This window comes from Ambystoma mexicanum, chromosome 2p (assembly GCF_040938575.1).
Source record: "Ambystoma mexicanum isolate Mex_15411 chromosome 2p, UKY_AmexF1_1, whole genome shotgun sequence".
Lineage (NCBI taxonomy): Eukaryota > Metazoa > Chordata > Amphibia > Caudata > Ambystomatidae > Ambystoma > Ambystoma mexicanum.
Genome location: NC_090923.1, coordinates 876,974,442 through 876,995,293, shown reverse-complemented (window position 1 = coordinate 876,995,293; position 20,852 = coordinate 876,974,442). Strand labels below are relative to the sequence as shown.

Genomic DNA, 20,852 nt, shown 5'->3' with positions numbered 1-20,852 from the left:
CGGGTCCTCCATACTCGGAATGGCCCGGTATTTCCCCATTCAGGGAACCCGGACCCAGACACTATTGTGGAGGCAGCCATGCCCTTAATAAGGGCATGGCTGCCTCCAAAGTCGTAATGAGGCCCCATTTGCGTGAAGAGGAACATTGATCCTTTCCTATGTATTTCTTTAAAACTGTCAAATGTAACTATTGATTGTGAAATGTCTTTCCACATCTCGGGGGCAGCACTTGAAACCAGATTGCCAATTGCCTCATTAGGAAGCAGGCGTACCCGTAATGAAGGGTGCTGGTACGGGGCAGGCACCGTTCATTACGGGATGCCTGATTACGAGGACCCCTAGCGGGACCCGGAACAGACGCCTGGTAAAACCAGACGTCCTTTCCGTGTCCCGCAAGGGGACCATGGAGCTAATAACGGGCCCGTTATTAACGGGCCCGTTATTAGCTCCATCCCCATTCCCATTCAGCCCTATGGGGGCTCAAATGGGAATGTGGAATGGTTTTGTGCATGAGGAATTACCGGGTCCTCCAAGGTCGGAATGACCCGGTAATTCCTCATTCACAGAACCCGGTACTGGATCCCGGTATGGAGGCAGCTTCCGGTATACCTCCACACTCGTAATGAGGCCCATTGTATTTCTTTTGAAGAAAAAGTCCTTTGTTAGTTTGCATGAATGTGGAAAATAGACATTAACGGCCTCATTATATTTTGATGTATCCCCTGCAGAAAACCCTCTGGAGGAAAATAGTGCTAAACCGGTGCTAATCTGAGTAGTCCGACCCAATTACGGCATTATCACTGTGGTAATGGTAGTAGTGTCCCAGAAATACCGGCTGTGGTATTCCTGGAAATGCACTTGGTATTATTTCTTTTCTTTCCATCCTGAGATTGGGGGGTGGAAACGGATAATGTGCAGTTGGATACCCACTAAATAATGCACAATAGGACCAATTCAGGTCCTTTTATTCATTATTCTAGAAAGTGGTGAGAGGGTGCATACCACAGACGCCCACTTTTTCACCCCCTTCCATTGTCCCCACTCGAAAGGTGTGCTCCCTCTATTCAAGGGAGGCACGTCTGCTTCCCTGCCGTGCAGGAACATTTCGAAAAAAAAGGTCTGGGGCCTTTTTACCGCCACCTATGGGGTCAAGGTAAATATAGGAAGATTTTCAAGGTGCACTATCACCATCTATTATGGTAAGGTGGTATTTACCTTCTGTGGTAAACCTGTCGCAAACCATTGGAGGTAAGTACTTCCATTCCTACGAAGTGAGTGCTAAAACAGAAGGCATTTTCAATTACCTCCTATTTTAGCTTCACTATCAAACTTGAAATGAGGCCTAGAAAATAACCAATTTGCTCTTTTGGTAGATATTAAAATGCCATTTACTTATAGGTGTAAAAATGAAAGAAAAGGAATGTAGTCCACAATTGTGCCTTGCTTTCTGGGTGGTTCCGGCACGATCTAATTTTGCAAATGTCGGCTTTCATTTTTTGGTTGCTTTATGCATGGTCACATGTCTCTAACGGCCCAATGAACACATTCTCAATCTTGGAGAAGAGCAGACCCCATGTTGCAAAAGAATCATCTTGCCACCGTTCACAACAAGCATTGGCAATTCCAACAGTTTGGGCTTTTGTATAGGCATGGGAAAGGTGCTGGCCAGGCACAGCTGTCGTGGTATTAACTGCCCATTGGTGATAGCAGGTGCAAAATGGTGCGAGTACCTGGGCATTTAATAGCAGTGCCTGGCAAATGCCTAATATTTATACACAAGCCAAAGCTGTTGGCTTTGCCAGTGCTTGTTTTTAACAGGACATGCATTGTGATTATAAATTGAGTGGCTAAAGGCAGGCCTGGTAAGGCATTTTTATTACACCAGTAGCGGGTTTACAATTCCTATTAAGCCATTAACTTTCAGTGCAACGTTTGATAGTAAGGCTTGATTAAAGCGAGCTCAACGAGATCCCATGTGGAGGTGTTTTTGGCAGGGAGTGGCAGGAACTGTGTGGGAATGTCAAAGGGATTAGCATGGCCATGCGCACTCAATGGGTGGGAACATAACCGAACAACACCTACAGGCTGTGTGCCATTCCTCCCTATCTGTAATCTTATGCAATGGTTTCGTTTTATGGGTGTAGGGTGTTGCATAAAAGGATTAGGCTTTCTGAAGAAGCAAAACCCGATTTGCTAAATTAGACACAATCTGTGCCCCATATCCAGCATTGAAATGAATTCAAATATGGCGTGGGCTAAAATGCATGCGAAAAATGTATATGCGTTCATCTTATATATGAATTTTACCCTACGCCACAACAAAAATGAGCCCTGCATATGTTTTATTCATATGGCCCTTCATGGAACAGGATGCACCATCCTTAAAGTTACATTATTTTTTTCTGAAACCCATCTTGCATGCTTCGATATTCCACCAATCCCTATGGCTGAATCCCTATGGCTGACACCTTGCATTCAATGAACATGAATCGGTGGCCATCCATCTGCAGGGTGACCCTTCTGACCTTTAGACAGGCTTTGAAAACCCACACTGATTCTTCATGAATAGCCACACCAGACCCCAAGAGATACAAAATCCCAGATCCATAGAAACACCACTCGTCAAAGCAAGGAAATGTTATTGGAATAAATCCGCACACCATACCCCAACCATACCCCAAGAGATTCAAAATCCCAGATCCATAGAAACACCACTCTTCAAAGCAAGGAAATGTTATTGGAATAAATCCGCACACCCTACCCCAACCATACCCCAAGAGATTCAAAATCCCAGATCCATAGAAACACCACTCTCCAAAGCAAGGTAATGTGATTGGAGGTTCAGCATGTTGAAAGATCTGTTGTAGTAATTGCTACTACTCCTCTGCAGTACCTGCTGGTCTAGCAAGTATTGTGGCATTTCATAAACTGCTGAGGCGCACACTTCACAAATATATAGATACATTTAATAATAATCACATTGCACTTCACAATAACACTTGCGTATACCAAATATATATATATATTACTTTTTCAAAAAATTCCATTAAATTGAAAAAAGTTGCACATGAACCCTGCAGTATCCAGTAAGACCATGGAGAAACCCAAAGCATAGTATCATTCCTGAAGGGTATGCAGCACTCATATTTCTAAACAACATGATTACTTGTCATGCAATTTCCCCTCATTTTGGGGGAACAGAATTGATTAGTATTGGCCTCATGATTTCAGGAAATGCCAAATGTTATCGTCTTCATTGCTGTGCATGGGTGGTAGGACTTGTCCGGCAAGTTTGGTATTTCTAGAGACCAGGCTTTGAGGGAGGGCCAGGGCAAAGTCTTCATTCATCAGAACACAGGACAGCTGCTTATCCTTCCTCTTCATCTTCATCTCACCTACCAACCACCGTCACTTCTCTGGCCTATGCCACCCACATCGCAGCACGCCATAGCCAACATTCTAGGTGATCCACGCTCACCAGGATCGAATAGGATCTTCAAATGGGATCCTATGTTGCTCCCTACTCGCAGCACTCGTGCCTGCTTTAGTTCCAGGTTCTACGTCTATTGAGAGACGCGGTCTACCAAAGTAGACAAACCATTTCCTGGACAGGCACAAAAAATAAAAAGCCCCCTGTGTTTCGTTTAACTGAGCATGGACATAAAAACCGAGCATTGCTCCCAGCCATATTAAGTGGACAAAAGAAACATTTTGTGTAAGAAGACGGGGCATGTTATAATCTTCCTTGGAAATGCATTAGGCTAAATATATGCTTACGGTTCTTCAAGACTCAGACTGGGATCATTACATCTCTTATTTTATGTACCTTCTGGACTATTTTAGAAATCTTGGCTGAGCGGCCTCCTCATTTCATTATACCCCTATATCTTGTTTTGACCAACATTGAAGGTAGAATGCACTTTTATAATGTATTTGGTTATTTTTTTATAAAACAAATAAGTAAAAGGGAAGTGGAGCACCAGATACTATGGTACCTGAAGACTGCCTTTTCGGTGCTGGGATCCCTAAGGACTGTTATGACGGGTGTGTTGCTTGCTAGACCATCAGCAACAGATGTTAGGTTCCATCAGGTCACCAGCTTGTGCTAGTCTTGGGCTTTTTCTTTAAAGGAAACACTCATATGCAACTAGTTTAAGGTTCAGAATATTTTAGCAACATAATCTTAACAGCACCATTTGTCATAATGTAGGAATTGAAATGCACTAGAAATGCTACAGAAAATTCCTCTAGGATCAATGGACTTGTAGTACAAAACATCTGGAAGAACATATGAGTATACCTAACCCCAATATGAAAAGTTACTCCACTCCTGTGAAGTTTCCGTGCAATGCAGTTGAGCACCTCTCCTTCTGCCGAGTTTGAGACTCATGTTTAATGAACATTATTGATTCGATAAAACATATCTAATGAAATCAATGTCAAACGGGAAATCTGAGAATACTTTGTGTTCATTATAAATGTTTGCTCAAGGGTGAGTATCTTCGGTCCTGAGTATCTTCTGCCTGTTTTTGCAGCCTTCTGCACCCCTCCCCATCTTTTTATTTCTCAGCACTTACTATTATCATCCATCCCTTGACCACTGATAATAGGTTGTCTGTCCCCCCTTTTTCCTCTTCTTGTTTTATCCCTCCACTCACTCCCCTGCACTATCTTGAACAGGCATCGACCTTTTGTAGAGTCACTTGTTTGTCCCTCACCCTACTCCTTCCATTCCTATACCCCCTCACTCCCCCTACTCTCGTCACTCTTGCACTGCAACAATTGTCGTCAGGCACAGTTATGTTACTGTTAGTTTTGTCTCCCTTTTTACCCCCTACCTTATTGTTCCATGCACTTGTATTATCTGTAATGATTGATAGTTATTTTTCACATTCTGATCTCTTTCAAGGACTTGTTAGAATGTATTTGTTTTCTCCCATGTTCCCTCCCTCCTTGAAGCGCTTAGAAACAGATTGTGTAAAGGCGCTGTACAAATAAACAATCAATCAATCTGAATCCCCATTAGGAATCATTGTAGGCTCTGCCCACTCCTCAGTTAAGGGGTTAAATCAAAACAAAACATGAATGCAATTATCTGCACCGTAAACTGATGGCTACTTTCCGAGAGCTGGTGAACATCACATACAAGCAGCAGAACGTGTGATGTTATGGCTGAAAGTTTGCAGACATGCTCAGCCCTAGAATCTCCAGAGGCCAGCACAGTGCCTTCTTTTCAGATGCAGGGAACCCGGTGCCGGGGTTTCCAGCCTACAAAAAACAAGTTCCCAATGCAAAGAAAGTTATTTCTTTTATGTCCTACTTCATTAATACCCCTCAGTTGATTCCCTTCATGGATCTTCCTGCCCGTTGACATGTTAGTTATCAGGCACTGTGGTCAGCAGTTTCTTAGCAAACCATAAACTTTCTTCATGGGATGGCTCCAGCAGGCCTTCACGTGAGCTCGTTTTTTGTAATGCTTTCAGGGGGGGTGGGGGACAGGGGCTGTACGACAAAGGGTTTCTATGTCCGTCTGTCTTTATTCCTTCTTCACCAGTTCGCACTCTCTCTTGACTCGTGAAAATGGGCCCAGAGAGTCACAGAAGACAAAGTCCCATAGGACGCGTGCCCAGGAGATGTGCTGGGGCAGGTTGTCATAGTATTCTGCAGCGATCCGCTTCACCTGGTGGGGAAAGCAGAAATATGTGTTGATCAGCACAGGTTAAAGGGAAGTTGCAGACCTCGTACAGCAACTCATCATTGTATCCATTGACTGCTATTGCCCAGTGCATGAAAATCCCCACAATTCCAAAGACCAGTGCCATAGACTAAATGTTCCCTAAAATACTCTCATTTATATGAGACAAGCACTCGGCAGGGCAGGCACCCCGAGCTTCATAGAGCGCCATTATCATCTAGGGGGTACCTCAATCACGTGTGCATTCATTGTTGTTTGAAGCAAAAACAGGAAATCATTGTTCTTATTAAAAATCCAAACCTGAATGATCAACAGCAATCTTCACCTGAATGGACAAACAAGCTGAAATCCTACTACGTGGCTCCATGCATAGAAACCTTAGAACTTGAGTTCAGAGCTGCACCACCAAGATCCGGAAAAAAGCTTTCCTGTTCCAGTAGACCTTCCTGTGCCAGTGATTGTGCAGTACACAAAGTGGTGAACTTTAAAAGAGACTGCTCTAGACAAATGGAATATGCCTTTTTAGTCTTACTCTGATAGATGCCTTGTCCTCGCCCCATGCCATCCCACCGGTATGGTCTCTACCTTTCCTTTTCTGCTTCTGGGGGCCAACGTCTGTGACTTTGGGTGAACCTGGCCTGCTTAGCCCTCTTCTGGGAGAACAGCTGAGCGAGTGTGACTGAGCCAGGGTTCAAGGAGAGAGGGTTACATTGGGATGGATGCCCAGGCAGGTGGATACAGCAAACACTATCTGTGTTTTTTTCTGAACTCAGAAGTTTGTGCTCTTCCCTCCATTGGATTTGAAGCCAATCCCTTTAGTCGAGTTGCAACGATAGCTTCTTTGAGTGTCTGGCGGCCTTGCCTTTTAATATTGAAGGAAAGCTTACAATCTCAGCCACTTCTATTAACATCCTAGGTCATCAAGAACACTCCACTAATATCAAGGAAAGGCATTGTCAAACAGGATGCCACACCTACACATGACATATGGAACACATAGATGCACAGGGCTGCTGTTATTGTTAATAGTACCACAACCAATACTTAAAAATCTGTACGAAAAATAAAAACCTTGCTTCAAGCCTGCATTATTTACATTGCCATGTATATTTATTGTAAGTTGATGTGACTCTAAAGTCACATCCACACTCTTCACGAAATGTTACCGGTCAATCGCCCAAGCATTCAGCAATAATACCTGGTGGTGGAGCTCCACATATCTGGCGGCACGCGCTCCTAGCGCAGCAAATCAAACAACCGGCTTGCATCACAGTTCCGCAAAGAGAGGACCCGTAAACAGTCTTTCACTTGTCGCGCAACCACCCTCTGGAGCTCGATCCCAGTGTCGGCTCAGAATGCCCACACAATTCTCCAATTTTGCAAATCTCTCAAAACATGACTTTTTCAACAAGACCTGACCATGAACTAACTCCAGTGGATGCACATGCCGACACACTGACCATAACGCACAGTGCTGTGCTACTGTTAAAAGATGCCATCCCACACGCAGGTCACCCACACTCTGTACAGCCCTCTGCTGCTATTCAACAAAGGCTGTGCTTTAAACAATAAAAGAAAAAATACACATCCTCGATTCTAAATAAGTCTACAAATCCACTTGATTGATGACATCTCGATTCAAACCGGGAACAGAGTACCAGACACAAAACACACTGTACATTCCATTCATCATCCATCTCATAGGGCCTAAGTGAGCCCAATCTATCCATCTAGTGACATTCCGCGTGTAAAGGCAATGTGATTATACTTGCTCATCATATAGGTAGAGCAAACAGCCCATCCATAACATGCTGTGTAACCACCAACGAGCATAGCAAATAATGATCTGGCAACGAGGGGGGCATGTCCATGGAGCCAGACACTGGCACTGATAGTTGCGGTGGGCAGGAGACAAAGGGTGGGAATACTTGTATGCTTTTCCCGTTCCTGCTCCTTACAGGAACTCCTTATGCGCCTGGTTGTCCTTGGGCCTTGTGCGCGATACAAATAAATAAAATAGAAATACAAAAATACAGAAGAGCGCAAATATGCAAGCTATTGGAGCGTCATTTCTCTCCTATTCGCCCTACACTTTAACTTTCACATATTTAAAATGCCATGACTGCCCTGGAAAAGATCCGCATTGCTCAGGGTCCCAATCTGAAATCAGCTCGGAGGCACTGATGCACATTTTCTCAATGTCACAGCTGGTCTCATTGAGGCTCAATGCAGTCTTGGGTGGCAGTGGAGGATGGCCGAATGAGAAGCCTACTCCCCTCCCGACAATGGGTGAGACTGCATCACACTTAAAATCACTGTCCCTCATGCACACAGCCTGTACACAGTACCCCTCCCACACAAGCACACTGCCAACTAATCCTTGCACACACTGTCATACACACCCAGCTTCCCAAACACACAGTCTCCACACACTGACCACACATACACCCACCCACCCGCACGCATACTACAAACACAACCCCTAACACACAGTGCATCCCTCACACACTGGACTTACACACTGCACACAGAAACACACACCAAGACCACCCACCCACACTGTGCCCCAGAAACACACTTCCTACACATGGAAATATCCCCAAACACCCTGCCACACACTGTTCCTCCACAAACACACTGCCCCACACTCATTACTCCCACAGACACATTGCTGCCCCCACACACTTTCAGGGGTGGACTGGGAACCAAAAGTGGCCCTGGGTATTTTTTCCAAAGTTGCCATATATTACACTATGTGAGCATGTGTACCAAGCAAGCCCAACACCTTTAAGAACTTTTACGAGAGTTTGGGGTGGATCCCCACAAGAACATGTGAAAGTAAATTGGCCCAGATGGAGAAATTCAAACATTCGTCCATGTATAGATAATAAAAAGTAGAAAAACATAGCAAACCCCGAAGATATAACAACACTTTGTTAACATTGTGGAAAGCTTGGCAAAACATGGTGAAAGCATGCTTTATTCCAAAGGATTGTGGAGGATTAGAAGAGGGAGATTGGGTGGGGAGGGACAGTGAGGAGAGCGGGTAAAAGGAGTTGGGAAGCAGGCAGCATCACTCTTAGTTGGATGGTGCACCACTCAAGATTGCAGGGATGAGGCTTTAACGGCACAAAAGAGGAAGAGAGGAGAGGGAGTTATGCACCTAATTGCCTTCATGATTATTAGCTAATGGAAAAAGTGCTTTCATGGGAGTGGGGAGCAGATTTTAAATGTTTGCTAGTCCTGGCGTTGACCTTCAATGTGATCTCAGAGAGTCCTTGTCTACAGTAAACTCCGCCCAGAGTTACAATAACTAACAACAAAGAACAATGACGATGAAGGGTTGAGTAGCCCTGACACCATTGTGAAATAGTCAGTCCCTGAAAGAAAGTGAACAATGGCCGACAGGTAAGCAAGACCTGTCAGTAAGTCTCAGCCTTCAAAGAGCAATTCTCCTTGGTGGGGGAAGGTGGAGGCAGATTCCAAAGTCTACCTGCTGCAAACGTCAGCCACTGCAGGAGAGGAGTGGCGGTATTAGGTCATACATGATGAGACTCACCAGGAATTCTTGGAATCGGGCTGCTTTTTTTTCTTGAACTCGAAATGACTGTGATCTCGAAATAACGTTTCCAAGACAGAGGCTTTTCCAAGAACACAACTGGCTGGTTAGCAGAAGCTTCACAGGATCCTCAGGGGACAGGACCACCTGCAATCTTTTCACTTCATCACTGGCTCTCACATCGGCCGGCCCACAGGGTGCATGCATCCTCACAGCTCATCGTCCCGCCGCAACAACAACCATTTCCACCCTTCTCCTCATATAAGGGGCTAAAGTTCCCCCTCCTCCAACTTGAACAAGCCATCCTAAAAACCTAAGACAGTTAGAAAAACTCTTTCCATGGCTTTTTACAATGACTTTTTTTTTGTTACCCTTTCATTGACCCCCTTGTGATAATCAAATCTCTCCATAAAAACAAAGGAATCCCTACATAAAAAATATAACTGTTCTTTATTCTCCGCCCTCCTTTCTCCAGACAGACTTAGAGTGGCCGCTCTCCTACAAAGCACATCACTGCCAGGATTCTTTACATTTCCAGACCAGGGTAGCAATCACCTCTGCCCCTTTTGTAGTGGCTTGACAGGTGAAGAACGATGGTCTGGAGGGCTGCCCAGAGCAATGCCAGAGCTTACGATTGATTCTAAACCTTCCAGCTATCACCTCTTTTATTTAGCTGTAGTCACCCGAGTGGGACGGTAATGCCCAGACGTGGGTCCCGTGTGTGCTTGGCCTAGAGTCCCAAGCTACTCCTCACTGATGAGTCCTAATGAGGCCAGCACATGTTTGGGGATGCTTGTGGTCTCGAGCAGAAGGGATGTGACCTAGCATGTTCGGGCTGGACTGCCCCTTTTGGGGTGAGACCAAGCCTGATTTGCATATGGTCTTTCCCCTTTTGTAATGGCTTGGCAGGCGAAGAACGATGGTCTGGATGGGGGTTGCCCATAGCAATGGAAGAGGTTACAATTCTAAACCTTGCAGCCATCGCCTCTTGTTTTGCTGCAGCCATCTATCAAGCCATCTCAGGTGGGTAAGCACCACTGATCTAATGCCCACAACCTCAATTTGGGGGAATAAATGCTACTGGCTCGTGGGATTTCCTTCTTAACCTCAAGGTATGGTCTCTCAGAAAACAACCTCCCACTCCCACCTCTTTTCCTTAACACATAGCAAAGCATACTAGCTTTTCCAGTGCTAGCTCATAGTCTTTTTTGGGTTTCCCAAATATTTTTATTTCCGGACTCAAAATACCAAACTAAACTGTATTAACACCTTGTAAGGGGTACAACGGGGGATCACAGCAAATCAGGGAGCTCAGAATGCCTGCGTTACCTCATGTGCCTGTGTTCTGATTGCCCTGAGCTGCAATGGCTGCAATTTTACCTCCAGTCCATAGTTCTGCTCTCGCCCAAACGCCCCCCCCACCCCGAGACACCCTCCCAACAAAGACACCACTCCCCTCCCTAAACCCCACAACACCTCCCCAATTACCTGGGACGTGGCAACATCACCTCGCCTACCATCCCGCAAATCATCTCAGTAGCAATGGCCATAATTAAAACGGAGAAGGGACTACATGTAGTTCCCTTCTCCCCTGTCCATGGTGACCAATGGCAACCGCGCTATTCAGGAAAGCATGCTGGGTGCTAATAGCAATAAACCCCTCAACGGGGCGTCATTATCAGTTCTGGTAATGCTCCAGGGCCCACATTAAGTCCATTGCTTCGCTCAGGCCTTTAACCTGAATCAGTAATGCCCCCATGCCATCTTGGGGTGTAATGCTTAAATAATAATTAATAAATACCCTTTCCTCTCTCTCCCCCCACCCCCGACACACCTATCCACAAACATAGCTGCCTTCATTTCCTCACTCAAGTTCCTAGATCATATTGACTGGATCATCTACATCGTCAGTGTACAGGAGGAGACTTCTGCACACGGGGAGCCATTTGTAGGTGGTATCCCTGACATTTGGTGGTGGTCCCTGGCAATAGAATGGGCGTTTATACCGACGGTTGCAATGCAAACCTTCGCTGTGGGTAGAATACCTGGACAATTGATACCAATCACTCGCCCTGGCATAAGCGTATCAACATTTGATTTCAGTCTCTGGTGCTGCTATAGGCTCAAAGGTATTTCATATCCATATACATAATGCTTTGAGAACCTCCCTGTCTGATGGCAATTCATGCGAGGGTGCTTCTAGCTGGGCAGTGAATGCCAGTACCTGCCAGTGCTGTGTGTGTGTGGGGGCGGGGGGTGTCTGGGCATTTGACAGCAGTCCCTGGAAAGGGGTCCAGTACTTTGACATAGGATGTTGAGACCTACCAACACATGTGAATATCTGGGAATACCTGAAACATACGTATACACTGCCTTCATGAAAGAACATGCTATTGGCTTTGCCAATGCTTGTTTTGCATACACCTGGCATTTGCAGGCAATATCTCCCACCAGAAGCTATTAATAGGACTGGAGTGCATTCACGATAATAGCAGAAGCGGTGCTTATGCACATGTTCAAGGAGAAGCAGCCACGTTTTGCTTTCAATATTTCCAGACACCTGTGCAATCTAAAGGCAGTGGGCCTCATTACGAGGTATGCCGGTATCCATGCCGCTATTGGCGGCATGGCTGCCGGCAAAACCGCATCCGTGTCCTCGGAATGAGGACTTACCGGACCATTCCGAGTTCGGATGGCCCGGTAATTCCTCACTCGAGGACACGGACACGGTTCATCCCCATTCCCATTTCAGCCTGCATAGGGCTGAATGGGAATGGGAGAGGGAGCAAACAACGGGCCATAACGAAATGGCCCGTTGTTTGCTCCTTCTTCCCCTCGCGGGACCGGTATGCACGCCTGGTTTTCCCAGGCGTGCTTAACGTGTCCCACGAGGGGACTTCGTAATGTGGCGGAACGGGTTGAACGGCGCTGCAGCCTTTTACGGCGCCGTTTAACCCGTTACGCCAGGGTCGTAATGAGGCCCAGTGGCATCACTTTCCACATGACTTTGGAAGAATCGCTGTCCACAATTCCAAGTCCATGGGCCTCATTACGACTAGTGCAGAATGGGTTTAACGGCGCCGGTAATGGTGCCGGTGCCGTTAAAACCACTCTGCACTATCACGAGGTCCCCTCACGGGACCCGCTCTGGACGTCTGGTTTATCCCCCGCGAGGGGACCAGGAAGCTAACAACGGGCCCGTTCGTAAAGGGCCTGTTGTTAGCTCCCTCCCCATTCCCACTGAGCCCTATGGGGGCTCGAATGGGGAAGGACCGGGCTCGGAGGAAATACCGGGTCCTCCATACTCGGAATGGCCCGGTATTTCCCCATTCAGGGAACCCGGACCCAGACACTATTTTGGAGGCAGCCATGTATATTAATTGTAAGTTGATGTGACTCTAAAGTCACATCCACACTCTTCACAAAAAGTTACTGGCCAATTGGCCAAGCATTCGGCAATAATACCTGGTGGTGAAGCTCCACATATCTGGTGGCACGCGCTCCTAGCACAGCAAATCAAACAACCGGCTTGAATCACAGCTTTGCAAAGAGAGGACCCGTAAACAGTCTTTCACTTGTCGCGCAACCACCCTCTGGAACTCGATCCCACTGTCTGCTGAGAATGCCCCCACAATTCTCCAATTTTGCAAATCTCTCAAAACATGACTTTTTCAACAAGACCTGACCAAGGATTACTCCAGTGGATGCACATGCCGACACACTGACCACAACGCACAGTGCTGTGCTACTGTTAAAAGATGCCATCCCACACGCAGGTCACCCACACTCTGTACAGCCCTCTGCTGCTATTCAGCAAAGTCTGTGCTTTAAACAATAAAAGAAAAAATACACATCCTCGATTCTAAATAAGTCTACAAATCCACTTGATTGATCACATCTCGATTCAAACCGGGAACAGAGTACCAGGCACAAAACACACTGTACATTCCATTCATCATCCATCTCATAGGGCCTAAGTGAGCCCAATCTATCCATCTAGTGACATTCCGCGTGTAAAGGCAATGTGATTATACTTGCTCATCATATAGGTAGAGCAAACAGCCCATCCTTAACATGCTGTGTAACCACCAACGGGCATAGCAAATAATGATCTGGCAACGAGGGGGGCATGTCCATGGAGCCAGACACTGGCACTGATAGTTGCGGTGGGCAGGAGACAAAGGGTGGGAATACTGGTATGCTTTTTCCGTTCCTGCTCCTTTCAGGAACTCCTTATGCGCCTGGTTGTCCTTGGGCCTTGTGCGCTATACAAATAAATAAAGTACAAATACAAAAATACAGAAGAGCGCAAATATGCAAATTATTGGAGCATCATTTCTCTCCTATTCGCCCTACACTTTAACTTTCACATATTTAAAATGTCACGTCTGCCCTGGAAAAGATCCGCATTGCTCAGGGTCCCAATCTGAAATCAGCTCAGAGGCACTGATGCACATTTTCTCAATGTCACAGCTGGTCTCATTGAGGCTCAATGCACTCTTGGGTGGCAGTGGAGGATGGCCGAATGAGAAGCCTACTCCCCTCCCGACAATTGGTGAGACTGCATCACACTTAAAAACACTGTCCCTCACGCACACACCCTGTACACAGTACACGTCACACACAAGCACACTGCCAAATAATCCCTGCACACACTGTCATACACACCCAGCTTCCCAAACACACAGCCTCCACACACTGAAAACACATACACTCCCCCACACACATGCGCACACTACAAACAACCCCTGTAATGAGCAAACTGTAATTTCCTCTGGTGACCCCATGCAAGAGTTCACAAGAGGAAGTTACAGTCCTCAGCCACGACCCGGTTGATTTATTCATGCAATGTTTGTCGGATACATGTGTACGAAAAACTTTGCATAAATAAATAAATAAATATACAGGTATCAACAAACATTGCAGAAATAGATATCCCTATTGAAATGATCACACACGATGCAGCCAGCCAACTGCTTTCGGAGGGGAGCTGCAGGAGCTGTGCCTGGTGGGGTTCAAGTAAATGAAAACGTTGCTTATGGCGAACAGAAATCTCCCTGCTTGAATAGTACCCAAGGGGATTTTTTTTTAAATAAAATGGGATGCAAATTGTGCATTTTAAAGAATATTAACTCAGCAACACTGGTCAAAACTATTATCCGCATAGTGAAGTAACTCATCGCCAGTGCCATGGAAATGGTTTAAAGTAGAATTGATAAATAGTTTGAAAAAGAAGCAGCATGAAAGAAATGTCGCTGTTTTAAACTATTATTTTGGACATTTCCATTGATCGGAAGTCAACTGCCAGCCCCGCCCCCCACAAGCCTGCCTCCTCGGGCACCGCCCCACAAAACTCTGCCCCCACCCCATTCCTTGTGGGAACCCCACCAATTTTTTTCCATTTCCACCACTGCATAAATACACACCAAGACCAGCCACCCACCCAGTCCCCCAGAAACACACTTCCTACACATGCAAACATCCCCCAAACACCCTGCCACACACTCTTCCTCCACAAACCCACTGCCCCACACTCATTACTCCCAAAGACACATTGCTGCCCCCACACACTTTCAGGGGTGGACTGGGAACCAAAAGTGGCCCTGGGTATTTTTTCCAAAGTTGCCATATATTACACTATGTGAGCCTGTGTACCGAGCAAGCCCAACACCTCTAAGAACTCTTACGAGAGTTTGGGATGGATCCCCACATGGATGGCCCAAATGGAGAAATTCAAAGAACATTCGTCCATATAAAGATAATAAAAAGTAGAAAAACATAGCAAACCCCGAAGATATAACAACACTTTGTTAACATTGTGGAAAGCTTGGCAAAACATGGTGAAAGCATGCTTTATTCCAAAGGATTGTGGAGGATTAGAAGAGGGAGGTTGGGTGGGGAGGGACAATGAGGAGAGCGGGTAAAAGGAGTTGGAAAGCAGGCAGCATCACTCTTAGTTGGCTGGTGCACCGCTCAACATTGCAGGGATGAGGCTTTAAAGGCACAAAAGAGGAAGAGAGGAGAGGGAGTTATGCACCTAATTGCATTCATGATTATTAGCTAATGGAAAAAGTGCTTTCATGGGAGTGGAAAGCAGATTTTAAATGTTTGCTAGTCCTGGCGTTGACCTTCAATGTGATCTCAGAGAGTCCTTGTCTACACTAAACTCCGCCCAGAGTTACAATAACTAACAACAAAGAACAATGACGATGAAGGGTTGAGTAGCCCTGACACCATTGTGAAATAGTCCCTGAAAGAAAGTGAACAATGGCCGACAGGTAAGCAAGACCTGTGAGTAAGTCTCAGTCTTCAAAGAGCAATTATCCTTGGTGGGTGGAGGTGGAGGCAGATTCCAAAGTCTACCTGCTGCAAACGTCAGCCACTGCAGGAGAGGAGGGGCGGTATTAGGCCATAAATGATGAGACTCACCAGGAATTCTTGGAGTCGGGCTGCTTTTTTTTCTTGAACTCCAAATGACTGTGATCTCGAAATAACGTTTCCAAGACAGAGGCTTTTCCAAGAACACAACTGGCTGGTTAGCAGAAGCTTCACAGGATCCTCAGGGAACAGGACCACCTGCAATCTTTTCCCTTCATCACTGGCTCTCACATCGGCCGGCCCACAGGGTGCATGCATCCTCACAGCTCATGGTCCCCCCGCAACAACAACCATTTCCACCCTTCTCCTCATATAAGGGGCTAAAGTTCCCCCTCCTCCAACTTGAAGAAGCCATCCTAAAAACCTAAGACAGTTAGAAAAACCCTTTCCATGGCTTTTTACAATGACTTTTTTTTGTTTCCCTTTCATTGACCCCCTTGTGATAACCAAATCTCTCCATAAAAACAAAGGAATCCCTACATAAAAAATATAACTGTTCTTTATTCTCCGCCCTCCTTTCTTCAGACAGACTTAGAGTGGCCACTCTCCTACAAAGCACATCACTGCCAGGATTCTTTACATTTCCAGACCAGGGTAGCAATCACCTCTGCCTCTTTTGTAGTGGCTTGACAGGTGAAGAACGATGGTCTGGAGGGCTGCCCAGAGCAATGCCAGAGCTTACGATTGATTCTAAACCTTCCAGCTATCACCTCTTTCATTTAGCTGTAGTCACCCGAGTGGGACGGTAATGCCCAGACGTGGGTCCCGTGTGTGCTTGGCCTAGAGTCCCAAGCTACTCCTCACTGATGAGTCCTAATGAGGCCAGCACATGTTTGGGGATGCTTGTGGTCTCGAGCAGAAGGGATGTGACCTAGCATGTTCGGGCTGGACTGCCCCTTTTGGGGTGAGACCAAGCCTGATTTGCATATGGTCTTTCCCCTTTTGTAATGGCTTGGCAGGCGAAGAACGATGGTCTGGATGGGGGTTGCCCATAGCAATGGAAGAGGTTACAATTCTAAACCTTGCAGCCATCGCCTCTTGTTTTGCTGCAGCCATCTATCAAGCCATCTCAGGTGGGTAAGCACCACTGATCTAATGCCCACAACCTCAATTTGGGGGAATAAATGCTACTGGCTCGTGGGATTTCCTTCTTAACCTCAAGGTATGGTCTCTCAGAAAACAAGCTCCCACTCCCACCTCTTTTCCTTAACACATAGCAAAGCATACTAGCTTTTCCAGAGCTAGCTCAGATTCTTTTTTGGGTTTCCCAAATATTTTTATTTCCAGACTCAAAATACCAAACTAAACTGTATTAACACCTTGTAAGGGGTACAACGGGGGATCACAGCAAATCAGGGAGCTCAGAATGCCTGCGTTACCTCATGTGCCTGTGTTCTGATTGCCCTGAGCTGCAATGGCTGCAATTTTACCTCCAGTCCATAGTTCTGCTCTCGCCCAAACGCCCCCCCCACCCCGAGACACCCTCCCAACAAAGACACCACTCCCCTCCCTAAACCCCACAACACCTCCCCAATTACCTGGGACGTGGCAACATCACCTCGCCTACCATCCCGCAAATCATCTCAGTAGCAATGGCCATAATTAAAACGGAGAAGGGACTACATGTAGTTCCCTTCTCCCCTGTCCATGGTGACCAATGGCAACCGCGCTATTCAGGAAAGCATGCTGGGTGCTAATAGCAATAAACCCCTCAACGGGGCGTCATTATCAGTTCTGGTAATGCTCCAGGGCCCACATTAAGTCCATTGCTTCGCTCAGGCCTTTAACCCGAATCAGTAATGCCCCCATGCCATCTTGGGGTGTAATGCTTAAATAATAATTAATAAATACCCTTTCCTCTCTCTCCCCCCACCCCCGACACATCTATCCACAAACATAGCTGCCTTCATTTCCTCACTCAAGTTCCTAGATCATATTGACTGGATCATCTACATCGTCAGTGTACAGGAGAAGACTTCTGCACACGGGGAGCCATTTGTAGGTGGTATACCTGACATTTGGTCGTGGTCCCTGGCAATAGAATGGGCGTTTAAACCGACGGTTGCAATGCAAACCTTCGCTGTGGGTAGAATACCTGGACAATTGATACCAATCACTCGCCATGGCATAAGCGTATCAACATTTGATTTCAGTCTCTGGTGCTGCTATAGGCTCAAGGGCATTTCATATCCATATACATAATGCTTTGAGAACCTCCCTGTCTGATGGCAATTCATGCGAGGGTGCTTCTAGCTGGGCAGTGAATGCCAGTACCTGCCAGTGCTGTGTGTGTGTGGGGCGGGGGGGGGGGGTATCTGGGCATTTGACAGCAGTCCCTGGAAAGGGGTCCAGTACTTTGACATAGGATGTTGGGACCTACCAACACATGTGAATATCTGGGCACATGATGGGAATACCTGACACATACGTATACACTGCCTGCATGAAAGAACATGCTATTGGCTTTGCCAATGCTTGTTTTGCATACACCTGGCATTTGCAGGCAATATCTCCCACCAGAAGCTATTAATAGGACTGGAGTGCATTCACGATAATAGCAGAAGCGGTGCTTATGTACATGTTCAAGGAGAAGCAGCCACGTTTTGCTTTCAATATTTCCAGACACCTGTGCAATCTAAAGGCAGTGGGCCTCATTACAAGGTATGCCGGTATCCATGGCGCTATTGGCGGCATGGCTGCCGGCAAAACCGCATCCGTGTCCTCGGAATGAGGACTTACTGGACCATTCCGAGTTCGGATGGCCCGGTAATATCTCACTCGAGGACACGGACACGGTTCATCCCCATTCCCATTTCAGCCACCATAGGGCTGAATGGGAATGGAAGAGGGAGCAAACAAGGGCCATAACGAAATGGCCCGTTGTTTGCTCCCTCTTCCCCTCGCGGGACCCGGTATGCACGCCTGGTTTTCCCAGGCGTGCTTAAAGTGTCCCGCGAGGGGACTTCGTAATGTGGCAGAACGGGTTGAACGGCGTTGCATCCTTTTACGGCGCCGTTTAACCCGTACTGCCAGGTTCGTAATGAGGCCCAGTGGCATCACTTTCCACATGACTTTGGAAGAATCGCTGTCCACAATTCCAAGTCCATGGGCCTCATTACGACTAGTGCGGAATGGGTTTAACGGCACCGGTAATGGTGCCGGTGCCGTTAAAATCACCCTGCACTATCACGAGGTCCCCTCACGGGACCCGCTCTGGACGTCTGGTTTATCCCCCGCGAGGGGAACAGGAAGCTAACAATGGGCCCGTTCGTAAAGGGCCTGTTGTTAGCTCCCTCCCCATTCCCACTGAGCCCTATGGGGGCTCGAATGGGGAAGGACCGGGCTCGGAGGAAATACCGGGTCCTCCATACTCGGAATGGCCCGATATTTCCCCATTCAGGGAACCCGGACCCAGACACTATTTTGGAGGCAGCCATGCCCTTAAAAAGGGCATGGCTGCCTCCAAAGTCGTAATGAGGCCCCATTTGTGTGAAGAGGAACATTGAGCCTTTCCTATGTATTTCTTTAAAACTGTCAAATGTAACTATTGATTGTGAAATGTCTTTCCACATCTCGGGGCAGCACTTGAAACCAGATTGCCAATTGCCTCATTAGGAAGCAGGCGTACCCGTAATGAAGGGTGCTGGTACGGGGCAGGCACCGTTCATTACGGGATGCCTGATTACGAGGTCCCCTAGCGGGACCCGGAACAGACGCCTGGTAAAACCAGACGTCCTTTCCGTGTCCCGCAAGGGAACCAAGGAGCTAATAACGGGCCCGTTATTAACGGGCCCGTTATTAGCTCCATCCCCATTCCCATTCAGCCCTATGGGGGCTCAAATGGGAAAGTGGAATGGTTTTGTGCATGAGGAATTACCGGGTCCTCCAAGGTCGGAATGACCCGGTAATTCCTCATTCACAGAACCCGGTACTGGAACCCGGTATGGAGGCAGCTTCCGGTATACCTCCACACTCGTAATGAGGCCCATTGTATTTCTTTTGAAGAAAAAGTCCTTTGTTAGTTTGCATGAATGTGGAAAATAGACATTAACGGCCTCATTATATTTTGATGTATCCCCTGCAGAAAACCCTCTGGAGGAAAATAGTGCTAAACCGGTGCTAATCTGAGTAGTCCGACCCAATTACGGCATTATCACTGTGGTAATGGTAGTAGTTTCCCAGAAATACCGGCTGTGGTATTCCTGGAAATCCACTTGGTATTATTTGTTTTCTTTCCATCCTGAGATTAGGGGTGGAAACGGATAATGTGCAGGTGGATACCCACTAAATAATGCACAATAGGACCAATTCAGGTCCTTTTATTCATTATTCTAGAAAGTGGTGAGAGGGTGCATACCACAGACGCCCACTTTTTCACCCCCTTCCATTGTCCCCACTCGAAAAGTGTGCTCCCTCTATTCAAGGGAGGCACGCCTGCTTCCCTGCTGTGCAGGAACATTTCGAATAAAAAAGGTCTGGGGCCTTTTTACCGCCACCTATGGGGTCAAGGTAAATATAGGAAGATTTTCAAGGTGCACTATCACCATTTATTATGGTAAGGTGGTATTTACCTTCTGTGGTAAACCTGTCGCATACCATTGGAGGTAGTACTTCCATTCCTACTAATTGAGTGCTAAAACAGAAGGCATTTTCAATTACCTCCTATTTTAGCTTCACTATCAAACTTGAAATGAGGCCTAGAAAATAACCAATTTGCTCTTTTGGTAAATATTAAAATGCCATTTACTTATAGGTGTAAAAATGAAAGAAAAGGAATGTAGTCCACAATTGTGCCTTGCTTTCTGGGTCGTTTCGGCACGATCTAATTTTGCCAATTTCTGCTTTCATTTTTTGGTTGCTTTGTATATGGTCGCATGTCTCTAACGGCCCAATGAACACATTCTCCATCTTAGAGAAGAGCAGACCCCATGTTGCAAAAGAATCATCTTGCCACCGTTCACAACAAGCATTGGCAATTCCAACAGTTTGGGCGTTTGTGTAGGCATGGGAAAGGTGCTGGCCAGGCACAGCTGTCGTGGTATTAACTGCCATTGGTGATAGCAGGTGCAAAATGGTGCGAGTACCTGGGCATTTAATAGCAGTGCCTGGCAAATGCCTAATATTTATACACAAGCCAAAGCTGTTGGCTTTGCCAGTGCTTGTTTTTAACAGGACATGCATTGTGATTATATATTGAGTGGCTAAAGGCAGGCCTGGTAA

At 46.6% G+C, this 20,852-nt stretch overlaps 1 protein-coding gene across 1 annotated transcript in view; it reads right to left on the bottom strand.

Annotated features, from left to right (window-relative positions):
* Window positions 1-2,944: 2,944 nt before the first annotated feature.
* LOC138566858 (sphingolipid delta(4)-desaturase/C4-monooxygenase DES2-like) overlaps window positions 2,945-20,852 on the bottom strand; it is a 204,083-nt gene continuing 186,175 nt past the window's right edge. The window contains exon 3 of the mRNA XM_069644568.1: window positions 2,945-5,680. Coding sequence (XP_069500669.1) covers window positions 5,537-5,680 — 144 coding nt within the window. The 3' untranslated portion in view covers window positions 2,945-5,536. The remainder of the gene's footprint in view (window positions 5,681-20,852) is intronic.